The 23,590-nt window shown below is 46.0% G+C and overlaps 1 protein-coding gene across 1 annotated transcript in view; it reads left to right on the plus strand.

Annotated features, from left to right (window-relative positions):
• Hk (potassium voltage-gated channel subfamily A regulatory beta subunit hyperkinetic) overlaps nt 1–23,590 on the plus strand; it is a 222,445-nt gene that overhangs the window by 167,448 nt on the left and 31,407 nt on the right. The window contains exons 4-7 of the mRNA XM_071692804.1: nt 145–207; nt 6,629–6,670; nt 9,254–9,429; nt 15,954–16,161. Of these exons, the coding sequence (XP_071548905.1) occupies nt 145–207; nt 6,629–6,670; nt 9,254–9,429; nt 15,954–16,161 (489 nt within the window). The remainder of the gene's footprint in view (nt 1–144; nt 208–6,628; nt 6,671–9,253; nt 9,430–15,953; nt 16,162–23,590) is intronic.

Genomic DNA, 23,590 nt, shown 5'->3' on the forward strand with positions numbered 1-23,590 from the left:
CAACCTCTATAGTACTGGGGCACTACACACACCCCCATTTACCCCTTTCCCAGTACTGGGGCTTCCGGTAACACGTTACCGGTAAATAAACCATCACTTTTTTTTGAAGCCAATCTCCCTTCTTTTCCCTTTATCTTCCTTCAGCGCCCGCGCGCCCTTCGCCTCCATCGCCGAAGACGAAATGCGGAGCCTCGATAGCGAATCACAGTGCGTAGATGTGGTTGTTCACTGGCCCCGTGGTGTGTGGTTGTTCACTGGCCCCGTGGTGTGTGGTTGTTCACTGGCCCCGTGGTGTGTGGTTGTTCACTGACCCGTGGTGTGTGGTTGTTCACTGGCCCCCGTGGTGTTTGGTTGTTCACTGGCCCCCGTGGTGTGTGGTTGTTCACTGGCCCGTGGTGTGTGGTTGTTCACTGACCCGTGGTGTGTGGTTGTTTACTGGCCCGTGGTGTGTGGTTGTTCACTGGCCCGTGGTGTGTGGTTGTTCACTGGCCCCGTGGTGTGTGGTTGTTCACTGGCCTCCGTGGTGTGTGGTTGTTCACTGGCCCCGTGGTGTGTGGTTGTTCACTGACCCGTGGTGTGTGGTTGTTCACTGACCCGTGGTGTGTGGCTGTTCACTGGCCCCGTGGTGTGTGGTTGTTCACTGACCCCGTGGTGTGTGGTTGTTCACTGGCCCCGTGGTGTGTGGTTGTTCACTGGCCCCGTGGTGTGTGGTTGTTCACTGACCCCGTGGTGTGTGGCTGTTCACTGGCCCCGTGGTGTGTGGTTGTTCACTGACCCCGTGGTGTGTGGTTGTTCACTGGCCCCGTGGTGTGTGGTTGTTCACTGGCCCGTGGTGTGTGGTTGTTCACTGGCCCCGTGGTGTGTGGTTGTTCACTGGCCCGTGGTGTGTGGTTGTTCACTGGCCCCGTGGTGTGTGGTTGTTCACTGGCCCCGTGGTGTGTGGTTGTTCACTGGCCCGTGGTGTATGGTTGTTCACTGACCCGTGGTGTGTGGTTGTTCACTGGCCCCCGTGGTGTGTGGTTGTTCACTGGCCCCCGTGGTGTGTGGTTGTTCACTGGCCCCGTGGTGTGTGGTTGTTCACTGACCCCGTGGTGTTTGGTTGTTCACTGGCCCCCGTGGTGTGTGGTTGTTCACTGGCCCGTGGTGTGTGGTTGTTCACTGACCCGTGGTGTGTGGTTGTTCACTGGCCCCCGTGGTGTGTGGTTGTTCACTGGCCCCGTGGTGTGTGGTTGTTCACTGGCCCGTGGTGTGTGGTTGTTCACTGGCCCGTGGTGTGTGGTTGTTCACTGGGCCCGTGGTGTGTGGTTTTTCACTGAGCCCGTGGTGTGTGGTTGTTCACTGGCCCCGTGGGTGTGTGGTTGTTCACTGACCCGTGGTGTGTGGTTGTTCACTGGTCCCGTGGTGTGTGGTTGTTCACTGCCCCATGGTGTGTGGTTGTTCACTGGGCCCGTGGTGTGTGGTTGTTCACTGGCCCGTGGTGTTTGGTTGTTCACTGACCCGTGGTGTGTGGTTTGTCACTGGCCCCCGTGGTGTGTGGTTGTTCACTGGTCCCGTGGTGTGTGGTTGTTCACTGGCCCGTGGTGTGTGGTTGTTCACTGGCCCGTGGTGTGTGGTTGTTCACTGGCCCCCGTGGTGTGTGGTTGTTCACTGACCCCGTGGTGTGTGGTTGTTCACTGGCCCGTGGTGTGTGGTTGTTCACTGGCCCCGTGGTGTGTGGTTGTTCACTGGCCCCGTGGTGTGTGGTTGTTCACTGGCCCGTGGCGTGTGGTTGTTCACTGGCCCCGTGGTGTGTGGTTGTTCACTGGCCCCGTGGTGTGTGGTTGTTCACTGGCCCCGTGGTGTGTGGTTGTTCACTGGCCCCGTGGTGTGTGGTTGTTCACTGGCCCCGTGGTGTGTGGTTGTTCACTGACCCGTGGTGTGTGGTTGTTCACTGGCCCCGTGGTGTGTGGTTGTTCACTGGCCCCGTGGTGTGTGGTTGTTCACTGACCCCGTGGTGTGTGGTTGTTCACTGGCCCCGTGGTGTGTGGTTGTTCACTGGCCCCGTGGTGTGTGGTTGTTCACTGGCCCGTGGTGTGTGGTTGTTCACTGACCCGTGGTGTGTGGTTGTTCACTGGACCCGTGGTGTTTGGTTGTTCACTGGCCCCGTGGTGTGTGGTTGTTCACTGGCCCGTGGTGTGTGGTTGTTCACTGACCCGTGGTGTGTGGTTGTTCACTGGCCCGTGGTGTGTGGTTGTTCACTGACCCGTGGTGTGTGGTGTTGTGTGTGTGTGTGTGTCTGTCCCCTCACATCACAACCCCTCAACCTCAAAATTACCTTAAACACACAGACACACACTTAACCTCCTACAACCTCCAACCTACAACCCTCCCTTAACCTCCTACAACCTCCAACCTCCCTTAACCTCCTACCACCTCCTACAACCTACAACCCTCCCTTAACCTCCTACAACCTCCAACCTCCCTTAACCTCCTACAACCCCCTACAACCTACAACCCTCCCTTAACCTCCTACAACCTCCAACCTCCCTTAACCTCCTACAACCTACAACCCTCCCTTAAACTCCTACAACCTCCAACCTCCCTTAACCTCCTACAACCTCCTCCAACCTACAACCCTCCCTTAACCTCCTACAACCTCCAACCTCCCTTAACCTCCTACAACCTCCAACCTCCCTTAACCTCCTACAACCTCCAACCTCCCTTAACCTCCTACAACCTCCAACCTACAACCCTCCCTTAACCTCCTACAACCTCCAACCTCCCTTAACCTCCTACAACCTCCTACAACCTACAACCCTCCCTTCACCTCCTACAACCTCCAACCTCTCTTAACCTCCTACAACCTCCAAACTCCCTTAACCTCCTACAACCTACAACCCTCCCTTAACCTCCTACAACCTCCAACCTCCCTTAACCTCCTACAACCTCCAACCTCCCTTAACCTCCTACAACCTCCAACCTACAACCCTCCCTTAACCTCCTACAACCTCCAACCTCCCTTAACCTCCTACAACCTCCAACCTCCCTTAACCTCCTACAACCTACAACCCTCCCTTAACCTCCTACAACCTCCCACAACCTCCCTTAACCTCCTACAACCTCCAACCTCCCTTAACCTCCTACAACCTACAACCCTCCCTTAACCTCCTACAACCTCCCACAACCTCCCTTAACCTCCTACAACCTCCAACCTCCCTTAACCTCCTACAACCTACAACCCTCCCTTAACCTCCTACAACCTCCACAACCTCCCTTAACCTCCTACAACCTCCTACAACCTCCTTTAACCTCCTACAACCTCCCCTCTCTCTCTCTCTCTCTCCCTCTGCGTTTAAGTAGAGACATTGCAGAAGAGAGTGAGGAGTTAAAAGGCATCATAGTGACACTCGTAGAAAACGCAGTGCGCGCACACACACACACACACACACACACACACACACACACACACACACACACACACCGTTTTTCCTGTCGTGTGTATGTGTGTGTGTGTGTGTGTGTGTGTGTGTGTGTGTGTGTGTGTGTGTGTGAATAAATGCTCATAATAATGCTATGTCGTAAACTCACAACACAAAAAGGACTTTTGAGTCTTACGGCTGGCAACAATGACCCCCTTTTTGGGGTCTAGCTGGTTTACCTCACATTGTGGCTTTTGGTTTACCTCCTCATATTAAACGTATTGAACACCCCCTCCTCTTTCCCCCTCCCCCCCTTCATTAACCACGGTTAATATCGTTGATCGCCTGCGTTAATCTGGTGTTTTTTAAACGACCTAACTCGTTGATTTTAAATGTCACGTTCCTATGGGTTTACATCGCACCTCAATGTTTACTGTGTATACTTAGTTTACTTAAGAGGTAAACTTTTAGGAATTATTTATATGATTTGCTTGAATATTTTTTTTTCCATTGTGGTTTACCTTTTTTTTATGTAAACTTGGTTTACCTGTCTGGTTTACCTGTTTTACTTGGACGTGTATCCCTCACAGTGTACGTTCCCTAGGGGTAAACCTGGCCTCTTTAAGTCAGCCTCACTGGCTGGGTTTACCTTTTTGGTTTACCTCTTGAATTACTTCCTGTTTAACACATTTACGTGTTTAGTTTACCCCATGTGTATAAACCTTTTCTCATAATTCAAATTGGTTTACTGCCGTTTACGTAATAGTCTACATCCTTTGGTTTACTCTCGTGACTTGAAGGCATGGTTTACATGAAAGGTTTACTCCCATTCTAATGATGGTGTACCGGTTTATGATGATCATGTTGGTTTACACAAACTTCCCTTTGGGTTTACCTCTGACTAAAACGTTTTTTCCGTCCTTGGTTTACTTCCATGGTTTACTAACCTAAGCTTGAACCAAGGTTTATTTTCGTGGTTTACTAACTTGACCCTGATTACGTTTTTTTTTTGGAGTATTTCCATGGTTTACCTTCCCTTGCTTGAAAGAGTTGCTTGGTTTACTTCTGTGGTTTAGTCCTTACTCCGTGGTTTACCAACCTTGGTTTATAAGAAGGTTTTCTCCCTTGGTTTACCTGCGTGGTTTACTAACCTTAGCTTAAAGCAAGGTTTCATACCTTGGCTTACTTTCGTGGTTTACTAACCCTGTCCCTTGGTTTACTTTCGTGGTTTACTGACTGCTTATAACAAGGTTTTTGTGTCGTGGTTTACTTTCATGGTTTACTGACACTTTATAACATGGTTTTTGCCCCTTGGTTTACTTTCATGGTTTAATGGCAGCTTAAAACAAGGTGTTGTGTCTTGGTTTACTCTCGTGGTTTACTCATCCCCAGATACACCTAACCCCCACCCCCCCCACACACACTCCGTTACCACCAGCAGTGTGGGGGCGCCTCTCTCTCTCTCCTACTCCTCCCTCCCCCTACACTCCCTCCCTCGTAAACCAAAGTTTACATCAGCGTCTTATGCTTGATGTAAACCAGGTTTGGTCCCTTGCAATTTCACACCCCCCCTCTCCCACTATAACACCCCCCCCCCTCTTCTCTCTCCCCCTCCCACACCCATAATGCAATTTTATAACACCTCCCTCCCCTCTCTCTCTCTCTCTCTCTCTCTCTCTCTCTCTCTCTCTCTCTCTCTCTCTCTCTCTCTCTCTCTCATAGTTATAATCATCGTGTCCCCAAAATTTCCCCCCCTTTCCCCCCCCCACAACCCAAAATTTCCCCCCTTTCCCCCCCCAACCCAAAATTTTCCCCCTTTCCCCCATCCCAAAATTTCCCCCTCCCCCAACCCAAAATCCCCCCCCTTCCTTCCCCTCTCCCCCCCCTTCCTTCCCCTCTCCCCCCAAAAAAAAGAAAATGGTATTTGCGAGTTGAGAAGAAGAAGAAGAAGAAAAACAAAAATGGGAACATGACACCTCATGAAATATATATATATATTATCTCTAAATGAATTTAGAATTTTCTCTCATGTAAAAAAGAGAAAAAAAATACATATATTATATTTCCCTGGGGGTATGGCGGGACACAGATGTTACTAAATAGATTAATATAATGATTTAGATGATAACAAGGGAGTTTTTGAAACGTTGAAATTGCCCTCTGAGATATAGACAAGGGGTCAGGTCAGGTCAGGTCAGGTCAACCTGCCCCACGCCTTGACCTTTGACCTCATGGGTGACCAACCACTTTACTAACAAACGCAGATATGTTATGTAATATATTTTTAACCATAATATATATATATATATATATATATATATATATATATATATATATATATATATATATATATATATATATATATATACATAAGCTCGCTGTGAGGTCAGGACACACCACAGTGGGGTCAAGAGTTCATGTTGTTGTTGTTGTTGTTGTTGTTGTTGTTTTTGTTGTTGTTGTTTGTTGTTGTTGTTGTTGTTGTTGTTGTTGTAGCCGGGTTGTGACGTAAGGCTCTTGTGTCCTAACCTCAAACGAAAAGAGATTTTTTTGTTTGTTTGTTTGTTTCCAAGGTTTTGAGTATCCCTGTGTGTTTGTTTGTTTGTGTGTGTGTGTGTGTTCTTCCCCCCCCCCCCTCCCCTCGACCCGTTTTCTTCGTCCCGGTTGCTTGTCGTTTTCGTTCTCCACCCTATTATGTTCGTCCCATTACAGCTGTAACTTCTGAATTCCTTCGATTAATGAGGTAGTTCTGTAACAGAGAGTTTACCTCTGGTATACTCCAGGTATACTCGTGAGTATACGTTTGTATATGTCGGTACGTGTGTATATCGTGTGTATTTCTGTGTGTCTATGTGGTTGTCTGCTGGTGGGTGTGGTCTAATGTAGTTACCCCATTAACAAGAAATGTCCCTCAAACCGTTTTCTATTCCCCTTTCAAGCCTAACCTCATTGTATAATGAATCAATTTGAATTAGCATCTTGATGTGTTTATTCATGATAAACGAACATTATGATATTTAATGAAGACATACGTAAAAAAAAATAAAAATAAAATAAACATTAAAATGGCGTATAGTGACAGCCATTATTCAATTTTTTTTCCCTTAAATCCATTTGATTTTTCAAAAAGTTTCATCCTTTTTTTTGGTGAGACATTCACTATCTTTTTTCCCTCAACTTCAAATGTCCAGAATTCCAGTTGTTAAAGGTCTTATTTATACTTTTTCCAGTTACCATGGCAACAACAGTCCCTCTGCCGAGTCGCCACCAAAGTATGTGGTTGTTAATGATAAAGATAATGTTTAATGTTAATGATAAAGATAAATTCTTGGTTCACTCGTTTGGCTTTGTGGTGTGTGGTGTGATGTGTCTGTGTGTGGGAGGAGCTTCTGCGGGAGTGACGGGCCTGTGGTTCGTCAGCCTATAGCCGCTGGGCGGAGCTTAGGGTAACGGGCTTGTGGTTCGTTAGCTTAGCGCCGCTGGGCGGAGCTTAGGGTGGCGCGCTTATGGTTCGTTTGCCTATAGCTGCTGGGCGGAGCTTAGGGTGACGGGCTTGTGGTTCGTCAGTCTACAGCCGCTGGGCGGAGCTTAGAGTGACGAGCTTGTGGTTCGTTAGCTTAGCGCCGCTGGGCGGAGCTTAGGGTGGCGCGCTTATGGTTCGTCAGCTTATAGCCGCTGGGCGGAGCTTAGAGTGACGGGCTTGTGGTTCGTCAGCCTATAGCCGCTGGGCGGAGCTTGACGGTGACGGGCTTGTGGTTCGTTAGCCTACAGCCGCTGGGCGGAGCTTAGGGTGACGGGCTTGTTGTCCGTTAGCCTACAGCCGCTGGGCGAAGCTTAAGGTGACGGGCTTCTGGTTCGTCTGCCTATAGCTGCTGGGCGGAGCTTAGGGTGACGGGCTTGTGGTTCGTTAGCTTATAGCCGCTGGGCGGAGCTTTGTGGGCTGACGGGCCTGTGGTTCGTCAGCCTAGCACCGCTGGGCGGAGCTTTGTGGGCTGACGGGCTTGTGGTTCGTCAGCCTCGCCTCGCCACACTGGCTCACACCTGCTCATATTAACCCTCTCCACTCACACTTTTGGCTTCCTTCACCGCACAAACTCGCACATACAGTCGCTCGGACACTCACTCGCACGCACGCACGCAAGAACGCACGCGCGCACGCTCAGGCACGCACACACACACACACACACACACACACACACACACACACACACACACACATTTTATATGCATACAACGTCCCATATATATATATATATATATATATATATATATATATATATATATATATATATATATATATATATATATATTGGAAAGGGTCACAATTTTGCGAGTGACCAAGATATTCCTGAGTCCACGGGGAAAATGAAACACGAAAAGTTCCCAAGTGCACTTTCGTGTAATAATCACATCATCTCCCCTGATGATGTGATTATTACACGAAAGTGCACTTGGGAACTTTTCGTGTTTCATTTTCCCCGTAGACTCATAGGAATATATATATATATATATATATATATATATATATATATATATATATATATATATATATATATATATATATATATATATTCATACTTACACATACACACACACACACACACACGTGCATGTGTGAGGCACTGTACACGCTGTCATTTGCACTGGGCGCACATATTCTTTCTTAGGCAGTGTTAACACATAGTCTTGTTAGTGACATGATGTGATCTCTGATCTCTCTCTCTCTCTCTCTCTCTCTCTCTCTCTCTCTCTCTCTCTCTCTCTCTCTCTCTCTCTCTCTCTCACGCAACCCTTACTAAAAGCTCTCACTAATATACACATAGTTGTTTTCACGGTAATTAATAACTGGTTGGTCACACTTTTTCGTTTCTGCGCTAACAGCATGTGTGGTTTGATGCTCTCTCTCTCTCTCTCTCTCTCTCTCTCTCTCTCTCTCTCTCTCTCTCTCTCTCTCTCTCTCTCTCTCTCTCAATGACTTCCAGTGTTAAGGCATGTGCGATATGTGTTATGATAAGGGATGCAATGAGAGTTTGGTGAAAACTCTCTCTCTCTCTCTCTCTCTCTCTCTCTCTCTCTCTCTCTCTCTCTCTCTCTCTCTCTCTCTCCCTTAAACATCACGCCCTCGGTCAAGGAGAGTTCAACGCTGCCATGAGTTAATACGCCAGTTGCTCTGGCGCAATACAGTGCTATGTGTCTCCTTTATAAATAAATATTTAGGATTTATATCTATAATAATTATGTGACTTTCAGTGTTTATATTTCCGTCTATATTCCCCATAGATTTCTATCTAGTTCGCCATTGATGACGAATATCTAAGATATATATATATATATATATATATATATATATATATATATATATATATATATATATATATATATATATATATATTTCTTTTTCGGGTTAATGAGACGCGAGGATTAGTCTCTCTCTCTCTCTCTCTCTCTCTCTCTCTCTCTCTCTCTCTCTCTCTCTCTCTCTCTCTTCCCGTTTTCTATAGGTTCTCTTCCATTTTCTTTCAGTTATACTCATCTGTGTGTTGCCGCTCTGTCCTTAGATATGATATAGAAGGAATATAGGGGCCTTTTATAAGACAAGGACCCACATATATATATATATATATATATATATATATATATATATATATATATATATATATATATATATATATATATATATATATAATCAGGATAACTATTTTAAAAATTATATAATCTTTATTAACAATAGTAACAGGGTGATTTTTCTTCCCTTCCTTCCTTCCTTCCTTCCCTCCTCCCTCCACCTCCTTTCTCTTCTCTCCCCCTTCCTTCTCCTCCTCCTCCCCCCGCCTCTCCGTTTCCCACGCACGCAGGCGAGCGCCCATCGCCTCACTGGAGTGTATGGAGGAATTCCAAGGTTGTGGCGGTGATCATGTGTCCACCCGCAGCGACTCACAAGCCATCGTGTCCCGCCAGTCCTCCCTGGCCTCCGCCCTCAGGTACAAGCCCCTGGGCAAGTCAGGTCTGCGCGTGTCGCACCTCGGCCTCGGTGAGTAAGGAAAACTTCCCCCCTTGGTTGGACGACCTCCTCCTCCTCCTCTTCTTTGACCTCCTACTCCTCCTCCTGCTCCTCCTCTTCTTTGACCTCCTCCTCCTTCTCCTCCTCCTCCTCTCTTCTGCCTCCTACTCCTCCTTCTCCTCCTGCTCCTCTTCTTTGACCTCCTACTCCTCCTCCTACTCCTCCTGCTCCTCCTCCTACTCCTCCTCCTGCTCTTGCTCCTCTTCTTTGACCTCCTACTCCTCCTCCTCTTCTTTGACCTCCTCCTCCTCCTCCTCCTCCTACTCCTCTTCTTTGACCTCCTCCTCCTCCTCCTCCTCCTCCTCCTCCTCCTCTCCTCTGCCTCCTCCTCCTCCTGCTCCTCCTGCTCCTCTTCTTTGACCTCCTACTCCTCCTGCTCCTCCTCCTCTTTGATCTCCTACTCCTCCTTCTCCTCCTCCTCCTCCTCCTCCTCCTCCTCCTCCTCCTCCTCCTCCTCCTGCCCCTCCTCCTCTTCTTTGACCTCCTACTCCTCCTCCTCTTCTTTGACCTCCTCCTCCTCCTCCTCCTCCTCCTACTCCTCTTCTTTGACGTCCTCCTCCTCCTGCTCCTCCTCCTCTTCTTTGACCTCCTACTCCTCCTCCTGCTCCTCCTCCTCTTCTTTGACCTCCTACTCCTCCTTCTCCTCCTGCTCCTCTTCTTTGACCTCCTACTCCTCCTCCTGCTCCTGCTCCTCTTCTTTGACCTCCTACTCCTCCTCCTGCTCCTCTTCTATGACCTCCTACTCCTCCTCCTCCTCCTCCTCCTCCTCCTGCCCCTCCTCCTCTTCTATGACCTCCTCCTCCTCCTCCTGCTCCTCCTCCTCTTCTTTGACCTCCTACTCCTTCTCCTCCTCCTCCTCTTCTTTGACCTCCTCCTCCTCCTGCTCCTCCTCTTCTTTGACCTCCTACTCCTCCTCCTGCTCCTGCTCCTCTTCTTTGACCTCCTACTCCTCCTCCTGCTCCTCCTCCTCTTCTTTGACCTCCTACTCCTCCTCCTGCCCCTCCTCCTCTTCTTTGACCTCCTACTCCTCCTCCTGCTCCTCCTCCTCTTCTTTGACCTCCTCCTCCTCCTGCTCCTCCTCTTCTTTGACCTCCTACTCCTCCTACTGCTCCTCCTACTCTTCTTTGACCTCCTACTCCTCCTCCTGCTCCTCCTCCTCATCTTTTTTGACCTCATGATGACCTCCGAGAGGTGTGTTTGTGTGTGTGTGTGTGTTTGTGACCACCTCATGACAGCTCTCTGTAGTAGACAGACACAGAGAGACAGAGAGACACACGGACATAGACACAGTTTGTGGTATGGTTTGAAAGAGTTATATATGGACTATATATATATATATATATATATATATATATATATATATATATATATATATATATATATATATATATACATGATGTTGATTTCTCTTGCAGAGGGGTATAATGTAGATTTGATGGAGAAGGTCCTAGAGGAAGGCTGAATTTGGACTGGTACATAAGGAAGTACCTTATTGGGTCAGGTCAGCAGTTACGGAGGTGACCTGTAATTGTCTAATGACCGGAGACTTGACCTGACCCTCATCTATCCAATTGAACAATGTCAACATGGAACAGTTTATTTGTTTTATGTTGTTGTTGTTGTTGTTGTTGTTGTTGTTGTATTTGTATAGACGAAGGAACCAGGTACTTGAAGGGGGCATGATGGATACATGATAAACAGAAAGGTTAAAGAAAATGGGAGAACGTTCTTGTCCAGTTGAGAAGAAAGGAGAAAACGGGAGAGACAAGGAGAAAACGGGAGAGACAAGGAGAAAACGGGAGAAACATAAGATTTGTGAGTCCTTGTGAGAACTGGAACTACACTCCTACAAGATCTTGTGTTTACATCTTGTCTGGTCGTCTCTGTGATTTACATGGACCTCCCCATGGACTAAACTGGCGTGGTTACAAACTGTTTGTGGTTGTGAACTGCCTCAGGTGTAAGGATCTAGTGACGGTAAACTGCCACAGTTTAACGAGGTCGTTACAACACAATAAACTGCCGCAGTTTAACGAGGTCGTTACAACACAATAAACTGCCGCAGTTTAACGAGGTCGTTACAACACAATAAACTGCCGTAGTTTAAAGAGGTTGTTACAACACAATAAACTGCCGCAGTTTAACGAGGTCGTTACAACACAATAAACTGCCGCAGTTTAACGAGGTCGTTACAACACAATAAACTGCCGCAGTTTAACGAGGTTGTTACAACACAATAAACTGCCGCAGTTTAACGAGGTTGTTACAACACAATAAACTGCCGCAGTTTAACGAGGTCGTTACAACACAATAAACTGCCGTAGTTTAAAGAGGTTGTTACAACACAATAAACTGCCGCAGTTTAACGAGGTCGTTACAACACAATAAACTGCCGCAGTTTACACAGCGGGGGACGGACCAGTCTCATTTGTGGAAGTTTGTTTACACAACTGCCTCGCCTCCCGGCCCTTTGAACCAACCCCCCCCCCCCCTCCTCCCCCCTCCCCTCCCCTCCCCCCCTCCCCACCGCCCCTCCCCTCCCCTCCGCCCCTCCCCTCCGCCCCTCCCCTCTCCCTCAACCCCCCTCCCCCCGAACACAGACACACACACACACACACGCGCGCGCGACTCTTTCTCCAACACGTCCAACTCCCTCAGCTACATCCTCCAACCCGTCTCCAACAGCCTTCTCCAACACACAACAGCTCTCTCTCTCTCTCTCTCTCTCTCTCTCTCTCTCTCTCTCTCTCTCTCTCTCTCTCTCTCTCTCTCTCTCTCACACACACACACACACACACACACAAAATAGGAATGAGGTGAGGCTTCAGGTTGTGTGTGTGTGTGTGTGTGTGAGAGAGAGAGAGAGAGAGAGAGAGAGAGAGAGAGAGAGGACGGCACTGGGAGACAGTGTGAGCGACGGAAGCCAGTGAACCATAGTTATGGCTCGAATGGCCATGCTACCGTCCCCAAAACATCCTACATGTTCCTTGTGTGGAAGCCAAACATCTTACATGTTCCTTGTGTTGAAGCCATGCATCTTACATGTCCCTTGTGTTGAAGCCAAAACACCTTACATGTTCCTTGTGTTGAAGCCAAACATCTTACGTCCCTTGTGTTGAAGCCAAAACACTTACATGTTCCTTGTGTTGAAGCCAAACATCTTACGTCCCTTGTGTTGAAGCCAAAACACCTTACATGTTCCCTGTGTTGAAGCCAAAACACCTTACGTCCCTTGTGTTGAAGCCAAAACATTTACATGTTCCTTGTGTTGAAGCCAAACATCTTACATGTTCCTTGTGTTGAAGCCAAACATCTTACGTCCCTTGTGTTGAAGCCAAAACACTTACATGTTCCTTGTGTTGAAGCCAAACATCTTACGTCCCTTGTGTTGAAGCCAAAACACCTTACATGTTCCCTGTGTTGAAGCCAAAACACCTTACGTCCCTTGTGTTGAAGCCAAAACATTTACATGTTCCTTGTGTTGAAGCCAAACATCTTACATGTTCCTTGTGTTGAAGCCAAACATCTTACGTCCCTTGTGTTGAAGCCAAAACACTTACATGTTCCTTGTGTTGAAGCCAAACATCTTACGTCCCTTGTGTTGAAGCCAAAACACCTTACATGTTCCCTGTGTTGAAGCCAAAACACCTTACGTCCCTTGTGTTGAAGCCAAAACATTTACATGTTCCTTGTGTTGAAGCCAAACATCTTACATGTTCCTTGTGTTGAAGCCAAACATCTTACGTCCCTTGTGTTGAAGCCAAACATCTTACATGTTCCTTGTGTTGAAGCCAAAACACTTACATGTTCCTTGTGTTGAAGCCAAAACACTTACATGTTCCTTGTGTTGAAGCCAAAACACTTACATGTTCCTTGTGTTGAAGCCAAACATCTTACATGTTCCTTGTGTGAAGCCATGTTCCTTGTGTTGAAGCCAAACATCTTACATGTTCCTTGTGTTGAAGCCAAACATCTTACACGTTCCTTGTGTTGAAGCCAAACATCTTACATGTTCCTTGTGTTGAAGCCAAACATCTTACACGTTCCTTGTGTTGAAGCCAAACACCTTACGTCCCTTGTGTTGAAGCCAAACATCTTACATGTTCCTTGTGTTGAAGCCAAACATCTTACATGTTCCTTGTGTTGAAGCCAAAACACTTACATGTTCCTTGTGTTGAAGCCAAAACACTTACATGTTCCTTGTGTTGAAGCCAAACATCTTACACGTTCCTTGTGTTGAAGCCAAACACCTTACGTCCCTTGTGTTGAAGCCAAAACACCTTACATGTTCCTTGTGTTGAAGCCAAAACACTTACATGTTCCTTGTGTTGAAGCCAAACATCTTACATGTTCCTTGTGTTGAAGCCAAACATCTTACATGTTCCTTGTGTTGAAGCCAAACATCTTACATGTTCCTTGTGTTGAAGCCAAACATCTTACATGTTCCTTGTGTTGAAGACCAAACACCTTACGTCCCTTGTGTTGAATACCAAACACCTTACGTCCCTTGTGTTGAAGCCAAACATTTTACATGTTCCTTGTGTTGAAGACCATACACCTTACGTCCCTTGTGTTGAAGCCAAACACCTTACGTCCCTTGTGTTGAAGCCAAAACACTTACATGTTCCTTGTGTTGAAGCCAAACATCTTACGTCCCTTGTGTTGAAGACCAAACACCTTACGTCCCTTGTGTTGAAGCCAAACATCTTACATGTTCCTTGTGTTGAAGCCAAACATCTTACGTCCCTTGTGTTGAAGAGCAAACACCTTACGTCCCTTGTGTTGAAGCCAAACATCTTACACGTTCCTTGTGTTGAAGCCAAACACCTTACGTCCCTTGTGTTGAAGCCAAACATCTTACATGTTCCTTGTGTTGAAGACCAAACACCTTACGTCCCTTGTGTTGAAGCCAAAACACTTACATGTTCCTTGTGTTGAAGCCAAACATCTTACACGTTCCTTGTGTTGAAGCCAAACACCTTACGTCCCTTGTGTTGAAGTCAAACACCTTACGTCCCTTGTGTTGAAGCCAAAACACCTTACATGTTCCTTGTGTTGAAGCCAAAACACCTTACGTCCCTTGTGTTGAAGCCAAACATCTTACATGTTCCTTGTGTTGAAGACCAAACACCTTACGTCCCTTGTGTTGAAGCCAAAACACTTACATGTTCCTTGTGTTGAAGCCAAACATCTTACACGTTCCTTGTGTTGAAGCCAAACACCTTACGTCCCTTGTGTTGAAGTCAAACACCTTACGTCCCTTGTGTTGAAGCCAAAACACCTTACATGTTCCTTGTGTTGAAGCCAAAACACCTTACGTCCCTTGTGTTGAAGCCAAAACACTTACATGTTCCTTGTGTTGAAGCCAAACACCTTACGTCCCTTGTGTTGAAGTCAAACACCTTACGTCCCTTGTGTTGAAGCCAAAACACTTACATGTTCCTTGTGTTGAAGCCAAACACCTTACGTCCCTTGTGTTGAAGCCAAAATACATCTTGCACTTGCTCCTGATGTTGAAGCCAGACTCATGCAACTATTGTGTCGACTTCGTACGTTGACGAAAGTTGTGATCGCTTGGATTTTACGTGTTGCCCATCTTGGGAAGGTAGCGCACTGAGTGTTGACCTTATCTTGCTCCTGTACCCGGGGGGATAGTTATGTACAGGTATTGACCCCTTGTTCCAGCCTGGTTGGGTAGTTTGACTTCACACCCTGTGAGGGTAGTGTGACCTCTGTTGACCTTGTCTCCCTGGTAATTTAGTGTGACCTCAGCTGACCTTAAGTCTCTCTAGGAGGGGGAATGTGACCTAAGGTAGAGCTTTAATGACCTTGATGGTGTAGTGTGACCTCAGATGACCTGTTCCTGTCTCTCACCTCCCACCTGCACGGTAGTATGACCTCAGATGACCTCCTCCTGTCTCTCCTCCCCCCGGTAGGTAGTGTGACCTCAGCTGACCTCCTCCTGTCTCTCCCTCCCCCGGCACGGTAGTGTGACCTCAGCTGACCTCCTCCTGTCTCTCCTCCTCCCCCAACACGGTAGTATGACCTCAGATGACCTCCTCCTCCCCCCGGCACGGTAGTATGACCTCAGCTGACCTCCTCCTGTCTCTCCTCCTCCCCACCGGCACGGTAGTATGACCTCAGATGACCTCCTCCTCCCCCCGGCACGGTAGTGTGACCTCAGCTGACCTCCTCCTGTCTCTCCTCCTCCCCCAACACGGTAGTATGACCTCAGATGACCTCCTCCTCCCCCCGGCACGGTAGTATGACCTCAGATGACCTCCTCCTCCCTCCTCCTCCCGGTAATATGACCTCAGATGACCTCCTCCTCCCTCCTCCTCCCGGTAATATGACCTCAGATGACCTCCTCCTCCCCCCGGCACGGTAGTATGACCTCAAATGACCTCCTCCTCCCCCCGGCACTATGACCTCAGATGACCTCCTCCTCCTCCCCCCGGCACGGTAGTGTGACCTCAGATGACCTCCCGCCACAGGAACCTGGGTGACCTTCAGCCCCCAGGTGTCGGAGGAGACTGCCGAGGAGATCATAACGGTCGCTTACGACGCTGGCATCAATCTATTCGACCTGAGCGAGGCGTACAGCGGAGGTCGAGCCGAGGTGCAGCTAGGCGCCATCCTGAAGAAGAAAGGTTGGAGGAGGACCTCGTACCACGTCATCACCAAGGTCTACTGGAACTCCAAGTAAGGCACCTCCATATCCTCGGACGGGCAGGGACGAGGAACTGGCTGGTTGGGTGGTTGGTTGGGTGGTTGGGTGGTTGGTTGGTTGGTTGGTTGGGTGGCTGGCTGGATGGCCTGTTGGTTGGCTGGCTGAATGGTTGGTTGGGTGGTTGACTGGGTGGTTGGTTGGTTGAATGGTTGGCTGGCTGGCTGAATGGTTGGTTGGCTGGCTGAATGGTTGGTTGGCTGGCTGAATGGTTGGTTGGGTGGTTGGCTGGTTGGTTGGTTGGCTGGCTGAATGGTTGGCTGGTTGAATGGTTGGTTGGCTGGCTGAATGGTTGGTTGGCTGGTTGGTTGGCTGGGTGAATGGTTGGTTGGCTGGGTGAATGGCTGGTTGGTTGATTGGCTGGCTGAATGGTTGGCTGGCTGCTTTGCTGGCTGGTTGGCTGGCTGAATGGTTGGTTGGCTGGGTGAATGGTTGGTTGGCTGGCTGAATGGCTGAATGGCTGGTTGGCTGGCTGAATGGTTAGCTGGCTGATTGGTTGGCTAGGCTGGACCTCTCGCCCTCTCCACCCAGTCTTGTGACACGTTCGCTGCCACACCACTGTGGTAGGGTCAGGTCAGAGGTCGTGTCATGGTGATCCAAGGTCATACCGTTATACACAAAGAGATTTTAAATACATTACCCATATATCCATCACGATATAAGCATATTGGATGCATTTATCAATAAACTTAATCATAAAACTTATTTATATAATCCTATAGTAATTCAAACCCCTTTTAGTCCATGGAAATGCAAAATAAATGTCATTATATTTGAACGATAAGTGATTTACACTAATGATAAGTGATTTACAGTAATGATAAGTGATTTACACTTATGATAAGTGATTTACACTAATGATAAGTGATTTACAGTAATGATAAGTGATTTACACTAATGATAAGTGATTTACACTAATGATAAGTGATTTACACTAATGATAAGTGATTTACACTAATGATAAGTGATTTACACTAATGATAAGTGATTTACACTAATGATAAGTGATTTACACTAATGATAAGTGATTTACACTAAGGATAAGTGATTTACACTAATGATAAGTGATTTACACTAATGATAAGTGATTTACACTAATGATAAGTGATTTACACTAATGATAAGTGGACACACAAAACCTCGTCAGTTTCAACACCATCTTAAAATGGCAACGAAATTTTCCCTCAGTACAGAAAGTTATTATTAATATGTCATCGACCACAGTTCCCTTCATTACTGCTATCACATCTTTCACATTATCATATATAAATTCATATATAAATTCATATATATATATATTCAGAACTGGTCTTTGAGCTTTGATTATAAACTTCATTTTATAAGAGATGAAATCATTTGCTTGAGAATTTTATTAATATTAATTTGGAATCTATGTAACTATGTGATTCGCCCATATATATATATATATATATATATATATATATATATATATATATATATATATATATATATATATATATATATATATATATATATATATATATGCATATTTTTCTAATGCATTACCGCGAACAAAGAGAGCTTTTTTAAAATACAAATAATTACGAACTGCTGCCCCCCCAAAAAAAATTGCTTAATGAAATGTTTATTCTTTTCAAATGATAATAAGAGACGCCACCAAAGAAAAAAAAAAATAAAGGCTCAGTTGGGCTGTCTTGCGAACGCTGGCACCTCCTTCCCGTTCACATCTTGTGAACGTAAAATAGCAATAGTGTCGCTTCCCCTTATGGCCATTATGTATACTCTGGCCTTATATACACGAAGCTACCTCTCCGCTGTAGACTCTTATGTACCAGACGCCATTACATGGTCTTAATTAGATACGCAAACATAACAGACTAATTAAAAAAAAAGATGAATGATGACATTTCTCCAGCGAATGTGTACTTAAGTGAACCACATCAAGGAAAATATTAAGATCAGAGACAGAGTGGGTCGTGGGAGGGACCGACCAGACTCGCGGGTAATGGCAACACCCGAACTAGGGAATGTGTGGGATAGGCTACTGTAGTAGGCGTACAGGCAAGTTAAGTATGACACAGAATATTTCCCGTTATTCTAACTCGTGAGTATGCACAGGTAACATTACCTCAGAACACACCCAAAATGGAGTATAAGGTTTACTGCCATGTAAACCGTGAGTAGTTTACCTTTGCCTAACTCTACGTATTCTTACCTATCCCTAACTTACCGTAGTTTACCCTCCTTGATTTGGTTTAGTTTACCCCTAACTTACCGTAGTTTACCCTCCGTGATTTGGTTTAGTTTACCCCTAACTTACCGTAGTTTACCCTCCGTGATTTGGTTTAGTTTACCCCTAACTTACCGTAGTTTACAACGAGTATCCTTAACTTTCCTTAACTTGATGGATTAACCCATCGAGCTTGGCTTAGTTTACCTAATAACATGAGGCTGGGACCAAGGCATGACCTTTGTCTTCATCATCTCAAAGGAAAGAAAATTAGAGTATGAGAGAGAATGAATGAATTAATTAGAGCTCTTTAAGGAGGGAAGATTGGAGTAAAACATGAAGGACTACTTAACGTGGTTCACTGTACCTAAGTTAATTTACCTTAACTTAACTTACCCTAACTTGAGTTAGTTTACCTTACATAACTTGACGCATTGCCCTCTTGTTCTTAATTTAGTTTCTTGATTTAGTTTACAGTGTGACTTGGTTTACCTTATCTGACTTGGTTTACCTTATCTAACTTGGTTTACTGCTTTAAGGAAAATGGAAAAAGCTTTGTAGTTGTAAAATCGAAAAATAATATACATTTATATAAGTGTGTGTGTGTGTGTGTGTGTGTGTGTGTCCGTCTTCATCACATCACCCTGGACTTACCCTCACCTGGGCTGGGGTGAGGAGGAGGGGAGATGTATGACCCCTCACCCGTGTGTGGTAATTGTTCAAGGGGAAGAGGGGAAGGAGGCCAGTGTGTTGTATGGGGGGGGGGGGGAAGGAGGAGGACGAATGTGAGACGATGACACGTGTGAGGAGAGAGGGAGAGAGAGAGAGAGAGAGAGAGAGAGAGAGAGAGAGAGAGAGAGAGAGAGAGAGAGAGAGGACGGCACTGGGAGACAGTGTGAGCGACGGAAGCCAGTGAACCATAGTTATGGCTCGAATGGCCATGCTACCGTCCCCAAAACATCCTACATGTTCCTTGTGTTGAAGCCAAACATCTTACATGTTCCTTGTGTTGAAGCCAAAACACTTACATGATCCTTGTGTTGAAGCCAAACATCTTACGTCCCTTGTGTTGAAGCCAAAACACCTTACATGTTCCCTGTGTTGAAGCCAAAACACCTTACGTCCCTTGTGTTGAAGCCAAACATCCTACATGTTCCTTGTGTTGAAGCCAAAACACTTACATGATCCTTGTGTTGAAGCCAAACATCTTACGTCCCTTGTGTTGAAGCCAAAACACCTTACATGTTCCCTGTGTTGAAGCCAAAACACCTTACGTCCCTTGTGTTGAAGCCAAAACACCTTACATGTTCCTTGTGTTGAAGACAAAACACTTACATGTTCCTTGTGTTGAAGACAAAACATCTTACATGTTCCTTGTGTTGAAGCCAAAACACCTTACGTCCCTTGTGTTGAAGTCAAACACCTTACGTCCCTTGTGTTGAAGCCAAAACACCTTACATGTTCCTTGTGTTGAAGTCAAACACCTTACGTCCCTTGTGTTGAAGCCAAAACACTTACATGTTCCTTGTGTTGAAGCCAAACACCTTACGTCCCTTGTGTTGAAGCCAAAACACTTACATGTTCCTTGTGTTGAAGCCAAACACCTTACGTCCCTTGTGTTGAAGCCAAAACACTTACATGTTCCTTGTGTTGAAGCCAAACACCTTACGTCCCTTGTGTTGAAGCCAAACACCTTACGTCCCTTGTGTTGAAGCCAGAACACCTTACGTCTCTTGTGTTGAAGCCAAAACACTTACATGTTCCTTGTGTTGAAGCCAAACACCTTACGTCCCTTGTGTTGAAGCCAAACACCTTACGTCCCTTGTGTTGAAGCCAGACTCATGCAACTATTGTGTCGACTTCGTACGTTGACGAAAGTTGTGATCACTTGGATTTTACGTGTTGCCCATCTTGGGAAGGTAGCGCACTGAGTGTTGACCTTATCTTGCTCCTGTACCCGGGGGGGGATAGTTATGAACACGTTATTGACCCCTTGTTCCAGCCTGGTTGGGTAGTTTGACTTCACACCCTGTGAGGGTAGTGTGACCTCTGTTGACCTTGTCTCCCTGGTAGTTTAGTGTGACCTCAGCTGACCTTAAGTCTCTCTAGGAGGGGGAATGTGACCTAAGGTAGAGCTTTAATGACCCTGATGGTGTAGTGTGACCTCAGATGACCTCCTCCTGTCTCTCACCTCCCACCTGCACGGTAGTTTGACCTCAGATGACCTCCTCCTGTCTCTCCCTCCCCCGGCACGGTAGTATGACCTCAGATGACCTCCTCCCTCCCCAGCACGGTAGTATGACCTCAGATGACCTCCTCCTGTCTCTCCTCACCCGGCACGGTAGTATGACCTCAGATGACCTCCTCCTGTCTCTCGTCCCCCCGGCACGGTAGTATGACCTCAGATGACCTCCTCCTGTCTCTCCTCCTCCTCCCGGTAATATGACCCCAGATGACCTCCTCCTCCCCCCGGCACGGTAGTGTGACCCCAGATGACCTCCTCCTCCCTCCTCCTCCCGGTAATATGACCTCAGATGACCTCCTCCTCCCCCCGGCACGGTAGTATGACCTCAAATGACCTCCTCCTCCCCCCGGCACTATGACCTCAGATGACCTCCTCCTCCTCCCCCCGGCACGGTAGTGTGACCTCAGATGACCTCCCGCCACAGGAACCTGGGTGACCTTCAGCCCCCAGGTGTCGGAGGAGACTGCCGAGGAGATCATAACGGTCGCTTACGACGCTGGCATCAATCTATTCGACCTGAGCGAGGCGTACAGCGGAGGTCGAGCCGAGGTGCAGCTAGGCGCCATCCTGAAGAAGAAAGGTTGGAGGAGGACCTCGTACCACGTCATCACCAAGGTCTACTGGAACTCCAAGTAAGGCACCTCCATATGCTCAGACTGGCGGGGGGCAGGAACTGGCTGGTTGGGTGGTTGGTTGGGTGGTTGGTTGGTTGGGTGGTTGGCTGGCTCAATGGCTGGTTGGATGGCCTGTTGGATGGCCTGTTGGTTGGCTGGGTGGTTGGTTGGCTGGCTGAATGGTTGGCTGCATGGTTGGGTGGTTGGTTGGATGGCCTGTTGGTTAGCTGGCTGAATGGTTGGTTGGCTGGATGGTTGGTTGGCTGCATGGTTGGGTGGTTGGCTGGTTGGTTGGCTGGGTGAATGGTTGGTTGGCTGGGTGAATGGCTGGTTGGTTGATTGGCTGGCTGAATGGTTGGCTGGCTGCTTTGCTGGCTGGTTGGCTGGCTGGCGGGTTGGCTGGCTGAATGGTTGGTTGGCTGGGTGAATGGTTGGTTGGCTGGCTGAATGGCTGAATGGCTGGTTGGCTGGCTGAATGGTTAGTTGGCTGATTGGTTGGCTAGGCTGGACCTCTCGCCCTCTCCACCCAGTCTTGTGACACGTTCGCTGCCACACCACTGTGGTAGGGTCAGGTCAGAGGTCGTGTCATGGTGATCCAAGGTCATACCGTTATACACAAAGAGATTTTAAATACATTACCCATATATCCATCACGATATAAGCATATTGGATGCATTTATCAATAAACTTAATCATAAAACTTATTTATATAATCTTATAGTAATTCAAACCCCTTTTAGTCCATGGAAATGTAAAATAAATGTCATTATATTTGAACGATAAGTGATTTACACTAATGATAAGTGATTTACACTAATGATAAGTGATTTACACTAATGATAAGTGATTTACACTAATGATAAGTGATTTACACTAATGATAAGTGATTTACACTAATGATAAGTGATTTACACTAATGATAAGTGATTTACAGTAATGATAAGTGATTTACAGTAATGATAAGTGATTTACACTAATGATAAGTGATTTACACTAATGATAAGTGATTTACACTAAGGATAAGTGATTTACACTAATGATAAGTGATTTACACTAATGATAAGTGATTTACAGTAATGATAAGTGATTTACACTAATGATAAGTGATTTACACTAATGATAAGTGATTTACACTAATGATAAGTGATTTACAGTAATGATAAGTGATTTACACTAATGATAAGTGATTTACACTAATGATAAGTGATTTACAGTAATGATAAGTGATTTACACTAATGATAAGTGGACACACAAAACTCGTCAGTTTCAACACCATCTCAAAATGGCAACGAAATTTTCCCTCAGTACAGAAAGTTATTATTAATATGTCATCGACCACAGTTCCCTTCAGTACTGCTATCACATCTTTCACATTATCATATATAAATTCATATATAAATTCATATATATATATTCAGAACTGGTCTTTGAGCTTTGATTATAAACTTCATTTTATAAGAGATGAAATCATTTGCTTGAGAATTTTATTAATATTAATTTGGAATCTATGTAACTATGTGATTCGCCCATATATATATATATATATATATATATATATATATATATATATATATATATATATATATATATATATATATATATATATATATATATATATATATATATGCATATTTTTCTAATGCATTACCGCGAACAAAGAGAGCTTTTTTAAAATACAAATAATTACGAACTGCTGCCCCCCCCCAAAAAAAAATTGCTTAATGAAATGTTTATTCTTTTCAAATGATAATAAGAGACGCCACCAAAGAAAAAAAAATAAAGGCTCAGTTGGGCTGTCTTGCGAACGCTGGCACCTCCTTCCCGTTCACATCTTGTGAACGTAAAATAGCAATAGTGTCGCTTCCCCTTATGGCCATTATGTATACTCTGGCCTTATATACACGAAGCTACCTCTCCGCTGTAGACTCTTATGTACCAGACGCCATTACATGGTCTTAATTAGATACGCAAACATAACAGACTAATTAAAAAAAAAGATGAATGATGACATTTCTCCAGCGAATGTGTACTTAAGTGAACCACATCAAGGAAAATATTAAGATCAGAGACAGAGTGGGTCGTGGGAGGGACCGACCAGACTCGCGGGTAATGGCAACACCCGAACTAGGGAATGTGTGGGATAGGCTACTATAGTAGGCGTACAGGCAAGTTAAGTATGACACAGAATATTTCCCGTTATTCTAACTCGTGAGTATGCACAGGTAACATTACCTCAGAACACACCCAAAATGGAGTATAAGGTTTACTGCCATGTAAACCGTGAGTAGTTTACCTTTGCCTAACTCTACGTATTCTTACCTATCCCTAACTT

This window comes from Panulirus ornatus, chromosome 55 (genome assembly GCF_036320965.1).
Source record: "Panulirus ornatus isolate Po-2019 chromosome 55, ASM3632096v1, whole genome shotgun sequence".
Classification (NCBI taxonomy): Eukaryota; Metazoa; Arthropoda; class Malacostraca; order Decapoda; family Palinuridae; genus Panulirus; species Panulirus ornatus.